Source organism: Lytechinus pictus, chromosome 11 (assembly GCF_037042905.1).
Source record: "Lytechinus pictus isolate F3 Inbred chromosome 11, Lp3.0, whole genome shotgun sequence".
Classification (NCBI taxonomy): domain Eukaryota; kingdom Metazoa; phylum Echinodermata; class Echinoidea; order Temnopleuroida; family Toxopneustidae; genus Lytechinus; species Lytechinus pictus.
Window position 1 is genome coordinate 22,126,339 of NC_087255.1, and position 12,281 is coordinate 22,138,619.

The following is a 12,281-nucleotide window of genomic DNA, read 5'->3' on the forward strand; positions in this document are numbered from 1 at the left end:
ACCAGCAAAAATTCTGAGCCATTTAGTGAGCGCGCTTCGTATGTATCTAACTGATCAAATAATGCGAGCGCGAAGCGCGAACTGAAAATATTGGATATTCAGACCTAAAAAGGGACTCAAATTTTTGTAATCATTATACGTAACTGTCTCACTAAACAATGCAAGCGCGAAGCGCGAGCTGAAATTTTTGTATATATTGTATATATTGACCTCAAACAGGGAGATTTTAAGGACTATCTCACCATAGTCATCTAATGCGAGTGCCAAGCTCTTGCTGATTTTGTTAGTATTGCATCTAAACGCATTAAGCACTTGTCATGCTTGTAGTAATTGTAATCATCATTATACGCATCTCACTAATCAAATATTGCGAGCGCGAAGCGCGAACTGAACATTTTGGATATTCAGACCTAAAAATGGACATTATAATCAAATTTGTGTAATCATTATCCGAAGAGCGAGCTGAATTTTTTTTACATTCAGATCAGAAAAAGGGACATTTTAAGGACTGATTCTATAAGAACTCATGGAGAGTTATACCTCACCAATCCACTAATTGCGAACGTAAGCACGGACAGGAAATGTTTTATATTAAGACCTTAAAATTGGGCAATCGCTTTAAGTAGTCATGAAAAAGAAGCATACTATTGTGCATAAAACAATATCTCGAAGTGCGAAAAAATATATTTGGTGTATATTGACTTGAAAACGGGAGGTTTTAGTACAACAGGATTAGATATCTTCTTAAACAGACAATGCGAGCACCAAGAACAATGAAGACATAGGCCCTGAGTTAATGTTTCATAAAGTTATGAAAAAGATATTTCTTATGTAATATAACATAACATAATTATAATTTAACAAAACATCATAATGAACAATGATTTCTTCTTTCCCAGTACGTTTCTCTTCCTTTCTCCCTCTTTTTCTCCTTTTCCCCGTTTTTTTTTTTTTTTTTTTTTTTTTTTTTTTTTTTTTTGGGGGGGGGTCAGCCGATTGGGGGGCACGTGCCCCCCCCCCTCCCGTAGTTACGCCACTGCCGACCAGGATGTTCACATAATTGTTATGAAATACATCACAACTCCCTGGTGAAATGAAGCAAACATGTAAATTGTTATCACTTTCTTTTTTTCAGCGTTATGCTTGTGGGATTTTTCTCTTTTTACTCAAATCAACTTTGCTTATAATAAAAAATTGCACATGCACATCGATTAGGATGAAAATAAGGTACCAGTAATACAGAAAATAAAAAATAAAGTTATAATGTAGGCAGTGGAAGCATGGGCGGGGCATAAGAATGAGTCTACACTAAATTTCTGGTGGGGACATCCCTCCCAAACAAAAAGGAAACCTAAATGAATTAGAAAAAATGGGGGAAAGTCACGGGTGAAAAAAAAGGGAAAGGAGCCCCTGGTGAAGAAAGGATGTAAAAGACGGTTAACATTATAACTCTCCCCGCCTTGCCGGGGGGGGGGGGCAGTCAAATGTACTGCTGTACACATGACCAAATTATTTCCAACCCCCCTATAAACGAGTTTTCCTCTGTGTTGAAAATAACCCGCTAAACAAGGCTTCATTTTGCACATTTTGGCCCCTAAACGAGTTGTCGCCAGAATATGACACCTAAACAAGTTTTGTCTCAGGCCCAAACACTTTTCAGAAAGGAGGAGGAAAAGCCCCGAGGAAAAACATACCCTAAACGCGTTTGCCTAGTCTAAAAAAAACTTTGGAAAAAACATACCCTACATAGACTCTACGTTTGACCCCGCGATTGACCATTGACCAGTCTTTCAAAACCACCCCTTTTTTGAAAATTGGTATTTTTGATACCCTAAACAAGTGCATGCGCGGTCCGCGTCCAAAACTTAAAAAATGCACCCCTTTAAACTATTTTCTTTTTTTGGTTACGCATGTGTACAGCAATATATTTCACTGCACCCCCCCCCCTGCCACCTTGGCGCTACGCGCTCGCGATGCATGCCCAATTATTCACACAATTATAATGATTTGTATAAAGAAGACTATAGGCCAAAACTACAATTGCTGTATTTCCCTGTAACGATAATTATGTGGATCCAGATAGCCGGAGCGGCTCCGCACCCCCCCCCCCCCCCTTCTGCCGAAAATAGGGGAAAAGGGTAAATAAAAAAGGAAGGAACAGACAAAAATACGAAGAAAGAAATGAAGAGAAAAATGTGAAGATGATATAAGGAGTGGAATAATTGGAAACAGAGAAACTGTCAGGTCATTAAAGGTCAAGTCCACCCCAGAAAAATGTTTATTTGAATAAATAGAGAAAAATCAAACTAGCAAAACGCTGAAAATTTCATCAAAATCGGATGAAAAATAAGAAAGTTATGACACTTTAAAGTTTTCCTAATTTTTCACAAAACAGTGATATGCACAACTCAAATGAGAAAGTTGATGATGTCCCTCACTCACTATTTCTTTTGTTTTTTATTGTTTGAATTATACAATATTTCATTTATTATAGATTTGAAAATGAGGACCAACTTGACTGAATCATATAGTATTAAACAATGCTCATTCCACATGTTCAGGGGAGAATTAATCGTTGTTTCACTTGACAAGGAGAAAAATAGAATATTCCCTATTTCATATAATAAAATACAAAAGAAATAGTGAGTGGATGACGTCATCAGTCTACTCATTTGCATACCCACCAGGATGTGCATATAACTATTTTGTGAAATTAAGCAAAACTTTAAAATGTCATAGCTTTCTTATTTTACATCCGATTTTGATGAAATTTTCAGTGTTATGTTTGTTGGATTTTTCTCTTTTTATTCAAATCAACTTTTCGTTGGGATGGACTTGTCCTTTAAAGAACAAGTCCACCCCAACAATAACTTGATTTGAATAAAAAGAGAAAAATCCAACAAGCATAATGCTGAAAATTTCATCAAAATCGGACGTAAAATATGACATTTTAAAGTTTCACTTCATTTCACAAAACAGTTATATGCACATCTCGGTTGGCATGCAAATGAGGGAACTGATGACATCACTCACTCACTATTTCTTTTGTATTTTATTATATGAAATATGAAATATTTTTATTTTCTCTTCATTGTCATATGAAACGAAGTTTCATTCCTCCCTGAACATGTGGAATTCCATTATTTGAACATTTTGTGGTTCAGGCAAGGAGGTCCTAATTGTCAAATTTGTAAAAATTGAAATATTGTATGATTCAAACAATAAAAAACTATTTTGTGGAAAAATAGGGAAACTTTAAAATGTCATAACTTTCTTATTTTACATCCGATTTTGATGAAATTTTCAGCATTGTGCTTGTTTGATTTTTCTCTATTGATTCAAGTCAACATTTTTCTGAGGTGGACTTGACCTAAAATTATGCTGGATTTGCCTATTGAACGAGATAGCACGGAAGATAACATGGAACATTAAATATTCTCATGATTCTGTTTTAAGTCAATATGCACAAGTGATTCGAGTTTTCATTATTGTTATATGAGAGATACATCATCCTGTTCATGATTACAAAAAGTGTTCAATATCAAGTTTCCAGTTTGCTCTATCGCTTTCGTATACTTCTCTTTAAAATGCCCGGTGTTTGAAATACCAAAACCTTTCAGCTCGCACTTCACGCTCGCATCAATTATTGTTGATTTAGATACCTATCCTGTTCATGATTCCAAAAGGTGCTTATTCCTTCGAATTTTCGTTTTTTAAAGTTTTATAAATTGCAGCTCCCGCTTCACGCTCTCATTTTGATTGGTGAGATAATTTTGATTGGTGATTGGTGCTAATTTTGATTGGTGAGATAATTCGGAAGTCACTGCAACACTAAGCAATCCTCAATGGGGTACTTCGGGCAAAAATTATCATCTAAACAAATAAATAAGAATAAAATTCACTGAACACAATGCTTAAAGTATAATCACAGTATGATTTAAAAAATAGCAAAGTTATTGAATTCTAAAGGTAAGCAATATTTTGTGAAATAATGCATGTTAATTGTCAGGAATATTCATTATATGGGCTGATGATGTCACATCCCCGCTTTATAGTTCTTCTTATGTCATGTAGAAATCATGATTATTCCAAAATTTTCATTTTCATACGTTTGATATGCCTCCCTTATGATAAGTTAACTTGCTGTACACGGTAAGAAATAATGATGCATTAAATGAGTTGATGATCTTACTTTTATTCATTGGAACACAATATTCAAATAAACATAATATCAATGATTAATTAACATTAAATACTTCAAGAACACATATATGTAATGTATGTTTTTGTTTTTAAAATAAGAAAGATATAATATTGACATAAACAATTCAAGAGGTGTCTTCATTAACATTTTTAGGTGAACTGTTGATAAGAAGCTTATTTGGGGTGAACATGATGGTGTCATCTGTAATAAGATTGCAAAAAAATGTTGGTGTATACAATAGGCATGCAGCTTTCATAGAGGAATTTTAATTTTATACCAAGTCTGGGGAAATTTTTGTAAATTTCATATCAACAGATTACCCCTTTTACACACAAAAATAGCAGGAAGAATAATAAATCACGCCCCATTCCTTGTTCATACTGAACCAACATTTTCAAATATTATAGTACTAAAAGTCGAAGCTATGATTATAATTTTAACATGGCAATTTTCATGTATTCTTGCCACAATAATGTTTTACCAAGGACATTTTTGCAATATTTGTGTGTTAATAGTTCAATACATATATATATATGATAACGAATGCAACAAACTTTCACTTGTCATCTTTTTGTATTATTCACAATGCAGTATTTTATCAAGGCCCTGCCATTTGGAATTAAATTCCAACTGAAATTCGTAAAAGCAAATCACTTAAAGGACAAGTCTACCCCAACAAATAGTTGATTTCAAAACAGGAGAAACATCCAACAAGCAAAACACTGAAAATTTCATCAAAATCGGATGTAAATTAAGAAAGTTATGACATTTTAAAGTTTCGCTTAATTTCACCAAACAGTTATATGCACATCCTGGTCGGTATGCAAATTGGCAGACTGATGACGTCACCCACTCACTATTTCTTTTGTATTTTATTATATGAAATATGAAATATTCTAATTTTCTCCTCCTTGTCAAGGGAAACAAAGTTTTATTTCTCCCTGAACATGTGGAATTACTATTATTTTAACAGTTTATGGTTAAGTTAAGTTGGTCCTTATTGTCAAACTGTAAAAATTGAAATATTGTATTATTCAAACAATAAAAAACAAAGGAAATAATGAGTGATGGACATCACAGACTCTCATTTGCAAATCGCTGAATTGTGCATTTAACTGTTTTGTGAAATATTAAGCGATACTTAAACATTTCATAACTTTCTTATTTTACATCCAATTTCGATGAAATTTGCAGCGTTATGTTTGTTTGATTTTTCTCTATTGATTCAAATCAACAATTGTCTGGGGTGGACTTGACCTTTAATGTTTTCATTTTTTTTTTCGATCAGTACTTCAATTGATATATAGGTTTTAGTAGTTTTGTATTTTCCAGGGTTTGTTCGGCTTTTTGCTGTCTCATTTTTAGTGTAATTTCTATAAAATGTTATTTCTTTCTTTTACCATTTTAAGTAATTGAGTTGGTGTTTAAGGTAAGAATGTTATGACATTAATTTTTCACAAAACATTGAGTTTAATGTTTATGCATTTGTACATGAAGGCCTACCTCCTGATCATCATGCAAATGAGAGAATTACCCATGTCACACACCATTTTCATTTGCATTATCTTATGATGTGAAATATTTCAATTCCTTCTGTTTGTAATCATATATTATGAAAAATTATTAATATGACTGAGCAAATTTGTACATGTGGAACCACAAAAGGCATATTGTAGATGAATATGAATTATTCGAGAGTATCTTTGATATCAAATTTAGTGAGTGTAAATTGATAAATGCTTAGCTGTTTTCCAATAATCATATAGGGGAAAACAAACCCATATAAGCCTACAAACTAAACCTTGATAATTAAGATAATATCAACAAAATCGATATATATGATGTTGCAGTTTTGGAGAATATTTCCCGAACTTTCTTTGCCTTCTAATGCCTATACATGTAGGATAAAATGTTATGCCTGCGCTGTCAAAGATTATTTTTGTTTGATAAAACTTTGCTGTACAGTGTTAATTATAAGCAACGAAAAGGGCTTTGTTTAAAAAAAAACACTGTGTGATCCAAAAGAATAAACATACCAACATGCACAATTAAAAAACTATCAAGATTCAAAAAGAGAGAAAGCAACATTCAGGGACCATGGCAAGACATATTTTGCCATATACGTTTGCCACTATGCTATTGCATAATGCTAGACTGGAGTTTCAATCAGGAGTATAAGTGCGATGCAGCGTGTAATTAAACAAACACCAGTTGATCTCCTGCCCAGCAGGTGACTGGCCCAACTGACCAGCTAGTGGGAGGAGAGTTCAGAGAGGGAATGTCATGGTAACAAACTCACAATGATTGACATAGCAAAATTTGTGCCCAACTTCATAAGATGAAGCAGACCCTTCGCGAGAGAGCCTTCAGTACACAAGGCATGAGTAGGCTGCACATTCAGACCCTTAACTCGAGCGAAGGGTTTGCCCAGCAGACTAGCCTCGACCAGTGCCGATCATAAGCAAGCATTCACGTTGCTCAGAATGAATTAGCATCGTCAGATTACCGGTACCCTTACATAGTTACATAGGTCTTATAAGCTTAGATCTCTATATATATATATCAAATTCTTAAACACTTAATAAACTAGCTGCCATTAATGGCAAGACATGTGCTAGGGTAGGGCTAGCTTAGGCTAGCGCATTAACTTTACCTCAAATCTGGACCTGTCTAATGCCTAATACTAATAGGAATAGCCGACTAATGCCATGGTTAACTTCGAACTTGTTAATTCCGAACTTTACGTTTGATTAGGTTTGGACCAATATTATCTTATTTACCATGGTTTAATATGTCTAGTCCGTATACAGAACCAGTCCTAGATCTAAAATAAATATCTTAGTTCTAGTCTAGTCTCTGGATCTAGACTCTGATCTACGCGCTATCAGCATGGAACCACTAGTGACGAGTCACAACTGATCCAGGGGACGTGCCCCCCTTGAGAAGCCAAATTAATAATTTGTAATGTCAAAATGCAACGAAAAAAGACGTATGTCCCCTCTTTTGAACGTGAAGATCTTTTTTTTTTTCTTGTCAAATTTTTTTTCAGCTACGAAATCCTTAATTTTGGGTGAAGACGGGGATCAAGATCACTGACGTTAATTTGTGCCTGACGTTAGAATACGTTCCATGCACGCACTGGTGTACCTATATAGGATTTTCCAAAAGGGGGGCAATTTTTTTAGAGGATATTTCGTCCGCGAAAAAATGTGACAAGCCCCCCCCCTCCCCCCCAAAAAAGGGTCTTCACCCCAAATTATGGATTTCTTAGCTGAAAAAAAAATTGACAAGCAAAAAAAAAAAAAAAGATCTTCACGTTCAAAAAAGGGGACATACGTCTTTTTCATTGCATTTTTACATTACAAATTATTAATTTGGCTTCTCAAAGGGGGCACGTCCCCTGAATCAGTTAGAGGGACAGTCTTCCCCCCCCCCTTGGTACACTAGTGGTTCCATGCTGATACAGCGTAGATCAGAGTCTAGATATAGAGACTAGACTAGAACTAAGATAAAAAAATTTTAGATCTAGGACTGGTTTTGTAAACGGACTAGACATATTAAACCATGGCAAATAAGCTAATATTTGTCTAAACCTACTTAAACGTGAAGTTCGGAATTAACCAGTTCGAAGTTAACCATGGCATTAGTCGGCTATTCAGTGTTTTAGTCAAGGCTCAAACCTCCAAGGCCAAGGCTTTGATACCCAAGGCCAAGGCTTCAATACCAAAGGCCAAGGCCAAGGCATTTCAAACTTACGATATACAGAACAATGAACTAACAATACTTAGGCGGCAGACATCACACATGGTAAAATATATGTGAGCGAGGGGACTGAGCGAGAAAAAAAATTAACCTTTGTACATTTAAAACAAAAATAATTTCATGATAGAGACATATTAAAATAATGATATAGTTACCTGTGTACACATAATCCATAATTTTTCTATAGGCGATTTACATTGCAATAATTATTATTACCACGGTCATCTGATCCTGGCATTCTCAACGTATGTTTTTCTCCACTCCCTGGGACAGGGGCAGCAGAAAATTATTATGGGGGGGGGGGGGGTCAACGCCAAAAAGGCACCCATTTATCAAAATGAGTTTTTTGTGCAAACAGATACATGTATTTTCAAAATGAGATTATGAACTGCGTGAAGTAATTGTGTGTTTTATAGAAAGTTGAGCAAAGGCTTTCTAAAGTGATTTTTAATTATAAGATAGATATTTTGCTTTAGGTTTTACTTCTCAGCGAGAAAGCATAGCGAGCAAGCGGTTTTGAAAAAAAAAATCAATTCTGATGTTGTAAAACTTGATTTATGGTCAATTATGGGGCTAATCATTGTTGAAATTTCCTTGCACGATGTTGCCAGCGCGAATCACCAGCTCAAACTTCTTGACATGTCGTGTAATAAGACATGGAAATTATTTTATTCTGAGCTGGTTTTGTAATCATGAAAAAGATGTGTATCTAACTAAAAAAATAACTTTGTGCTCGCTAATTCTTTTTATATACTGACCAGTAAAGGAAGCATTTAATTAAGCAGTTAATTACTGCATTTTAAATAAGATACATAACTCACCAATAAAAAATAATGCGAGCGCAAAGCGCGAGCTCAAAAATTTGTGATATTCCAACCTGAAACTGGACATTCTAAGCATTTTTTTGTGAACGGGAAGAGAACGAGTACAATAATTGATGCGAGTGCAGGAAGCGAGCCAAATATTTGTGATATTTCAACCATAAAGCAACATTCTATACATTTTTGTAACCATTAGCAGTAGGCCTACTGTACTAAACAATAATTGATGCAAGCACGATTCAAAATCTGTGATTTTCGAACCTAAAATATATTATGTTTTATTATTAAAGAAGGTATTTCTTTTTTAAAAAGGGCATATTTCATTTGGGAAAAAAAAATCCTACAGGGATTTTTTTTTTGGGGGGGGGGGGCAAGAGAGCACAAAGCGCAAGCTAAAATTGTCAAATGCTTAAACTGAAAATGAGTCATTTTTGGACTCTTGTCAGTTTTCATATTTTTTTCTGCTTGCAACCACTTTTATTAAACAGTTAATTAATCATTAATTATTAATACTTATTGATAATATTAATAATTATTAATTATTAAATTATTTTTTGTTAATTATTATTTCTTGAAACCATATTGACACAAAAACAAATACGTTGTTTATTTCCTTGAAACTGTAGAGAAATGAGATTCAATGTTGAACGATATTTGTTTTGCTTTTAGTATTTGTCCTGTCTTGTCCAAGTGATTGTCTGTTCACACACTCCTGAACTCATGTATTTTTTTTTATACAGCAGGGGTATATATGATATAATATTTTTTGTTAATTGTAACATAGTAGGCATAAAAAACTTGACCCCACTAGTATTCTTTTTCATTGTACAAACCTTTTTAATTTACGATTTGAATTTCATTGATCAAAGATATACTTTAAAGGTTTTCTGACATTGTCACCTCAAAAAAATTTATTATGATGTAGTATATGCAATTTTTCATGCTGAATACGAATCTGGCAATTGTTTCCCGTAATTTTGTCTCAATTCGACACAAATCAGGAAAAAGACCACGGTTAGGGAACGCCCACTAAAATTGTTCAAAAGTCTACCGATTACGTAATCGTTGTGTGACGTCATCAAGGGAATATCAAGCAGTGGGATCGCTCGGCCAAGCGCGCGTATCCATTGAATTTTCACAACAAGTTCTCGCGAAACATTTTAAATTCAAGCACAAATCATGAGTGATCTTTCAGGATCAGAGAGTGAATATGATCCTGCCCACTTGTCATCTGATCAAGATTCTCCATGGTCGAATTCAGAGAGTGAGCAAGAAGAAGAATTTGCCAGAGAAAATCAAGTAGAGGCCGGTCCTGATATTCCTGCTGGCATGCAAGCAGCGGGTATTTTGCCGTACCAATTCGAGCCCGAGTTCCAACCAGGGGAAGAAATTCAGAATGTTGGTGCCATCCAAGAAAATGACATTGAGGGTAGACTTGGAAACAACAATTGGTAAGATTATCTCATACATAATCGTATTATTAATACTCCGTAACTAGTACCCTGAGTGTCTGAAAAAGATGTCTCATCTGAGAAGGTCGGATTGGAAGTGACGGAGCACTAGCGTGCGCTGCAGCCGCTGCTACCCGACGCTTCCGGCTGGAAACACAGCTCAGTTACGTTGCTATTAAAAGCCGAAACGAGGCTGGTGAACGGATCTGAGCTGTGGCTGCTGCCCGATGCTTTGACCTGAGCTGAGGCGCTTCGAATTCGATGGAGTGAACTAGGAATCATTTTACTTGACCTAACACTTGGTATCTTGCAGTCTAATAAATGTTTTCATTTTGTTTTTCAAATTTCTGTTGTTCATGCAGGTGTTCATGCAGCGGAGGATGCCAAGCGATGCCTCGAGTTGTCGAGTCGTACTGCTGCAAAGAAGTGGCTCAGGTAGTGGCGATGATGGACCAGTACACTGCTGCAGAACTGAACTGCATCACAGAGCACCCTGGCTTTGAAGGGGTTTGTTTAAATCCGTGGGTTTTAGACACTGCATACTTAGGGTATCGTCAGCAATATGGTGACAGAGCACGGCATGATGCAACTGAAAATGAGTGAGTGTTTTTTCATGAACAATTGCACTTATTTTCTGCAATCTAATATTGGAATAAGAAAAAAATTATAAAAAAAAACATGATTTTTATCAACTCAAAATACTCAATTGTCCTGAATGGTATCATGTTTTATATCATTTAAAATTATGAAAATATGTATCATAAGACATAAGGTAAGTGTTGTAATGAGCTACGGTGATATATATTTTTGAATGGTTATTTCCATTAGCAGTCTTCAATTTTATTCTTTTTTGACTCAGAGGTGTTAACTACAACCCCCTCCTTACTTATGAATCACCTAAAATATATGCACATGTAGTAGTCAGCATAGGCGGGGGGGGGGGAGGGAACGTGTCCCCACCCCCTAAATTTGAGGTGGGGGGACGATCCCCCCTAAATTTTTATTTGATCACCTTTTTTTTGCTTGTCAAAAGATTTTCTTGTCCCCCCCCCCTAAAATTTTGGTTGATAACTTTTTTTATTGGGGGGGGGGGGGTTGCTTGTCAAAAAATGTTGGTAATCCCCCTAGATTTTTTGACTTCCGCCGCTAATGGTAGTCAGTAGGATTTAGGGGAAATTTTAATGATGTAGATTTAGAAATCATGTGATGTTCTGTATCTGATTTACTTATTTTTAATTTCTATTTATTTTTTGTAGGAAACACAGGCACGTTGGCTATCGGCAGCTCGCAAGATGGTGTTGGGGATTTCTAGGGAGATCTGTGCGCGTCCCCCTACCTTCCTGTGCGGTGACTCACATCCGAGCTACTTATCCATCGGACATTTACAGAGGTTTTGAAGATGCGTAGACCTTTTTTATGTTGATTTCAATGAAGGCGCCTCTGAATCAACAGAGACATACATGATTGATTCCATGACAAGGACTGGATGTACTTAAGTCTTAAACATTTTATCGAGTGCCATTATTTTGTGATCTCTCAACTAGAAGTACATGTAATTTGAAAGAAATTTTTTGCCAAGTATACCTGGTGTGTAGAAGAAAATTTCTTTTTGTCACATTTTTGACTGATAAAAAGTCATAAAGATTCTGATGTTTTTATCACTGTGCTAAAGACAAGCACTCAGAGTTGTTTTATTATTGTATGTTTTGATGAAATAACAGGGAAGTGCTGATTGTATTTATTTCTGTTTTCTTTAAATAAAGGTGTTCAAACCAACTTAATTTTCTTGCGTTCTTTTCCAAAGTCAGTTTAGGCAGTCTTACTACAGTCCACTTCTGTTATAATCTTAATATTTATGGCAGCACTCATGCAGTACATATGAAATTGGTACTGGAAAACTGCCTGTCATTATAAATTACTTTATCTGATTATCATTATAACAAGAGTGAACTAATGAAACCAAACATTTTGGGTATGTTTGGCCTATAATCTAGGCAGCGGCTGGTGCTATTGTCTTTTGCTGCCAACTGTTAATGTAAACAA

At 35.3% G+C, this 12,281-nt stretch overlaps 1 protein-coding gene across 1 annotated transcript; it reads left to right on the forward strand.

Annotated features, from left to right (window-relative positions):
- The first annotated feature begins 9,871 nt into the window (after positions 1-9,871).
- LOC129269815 (uncharacterized) lies at positions 9,872-12,014 on the forward strand. The gene is made up of 3 exons (XM_054907295.2): positions 9,872-10,238; positions 10,601-10,837; positions 11,495-12,014. The coding sequence occupies exons 1-3, from the start codon at positions 9,967-9,969 to the stop codon at positions 11,643-11,645; spliced, it is 660 nt and encodes a 219-aa protein (XP_054763270.2). The 5' UTR covers positions 9,872-9,966; the 3' UTR covers positions 11,646-12,014.
- Positions 12,015-12,281: the final 267 nt, after the last annotated feature.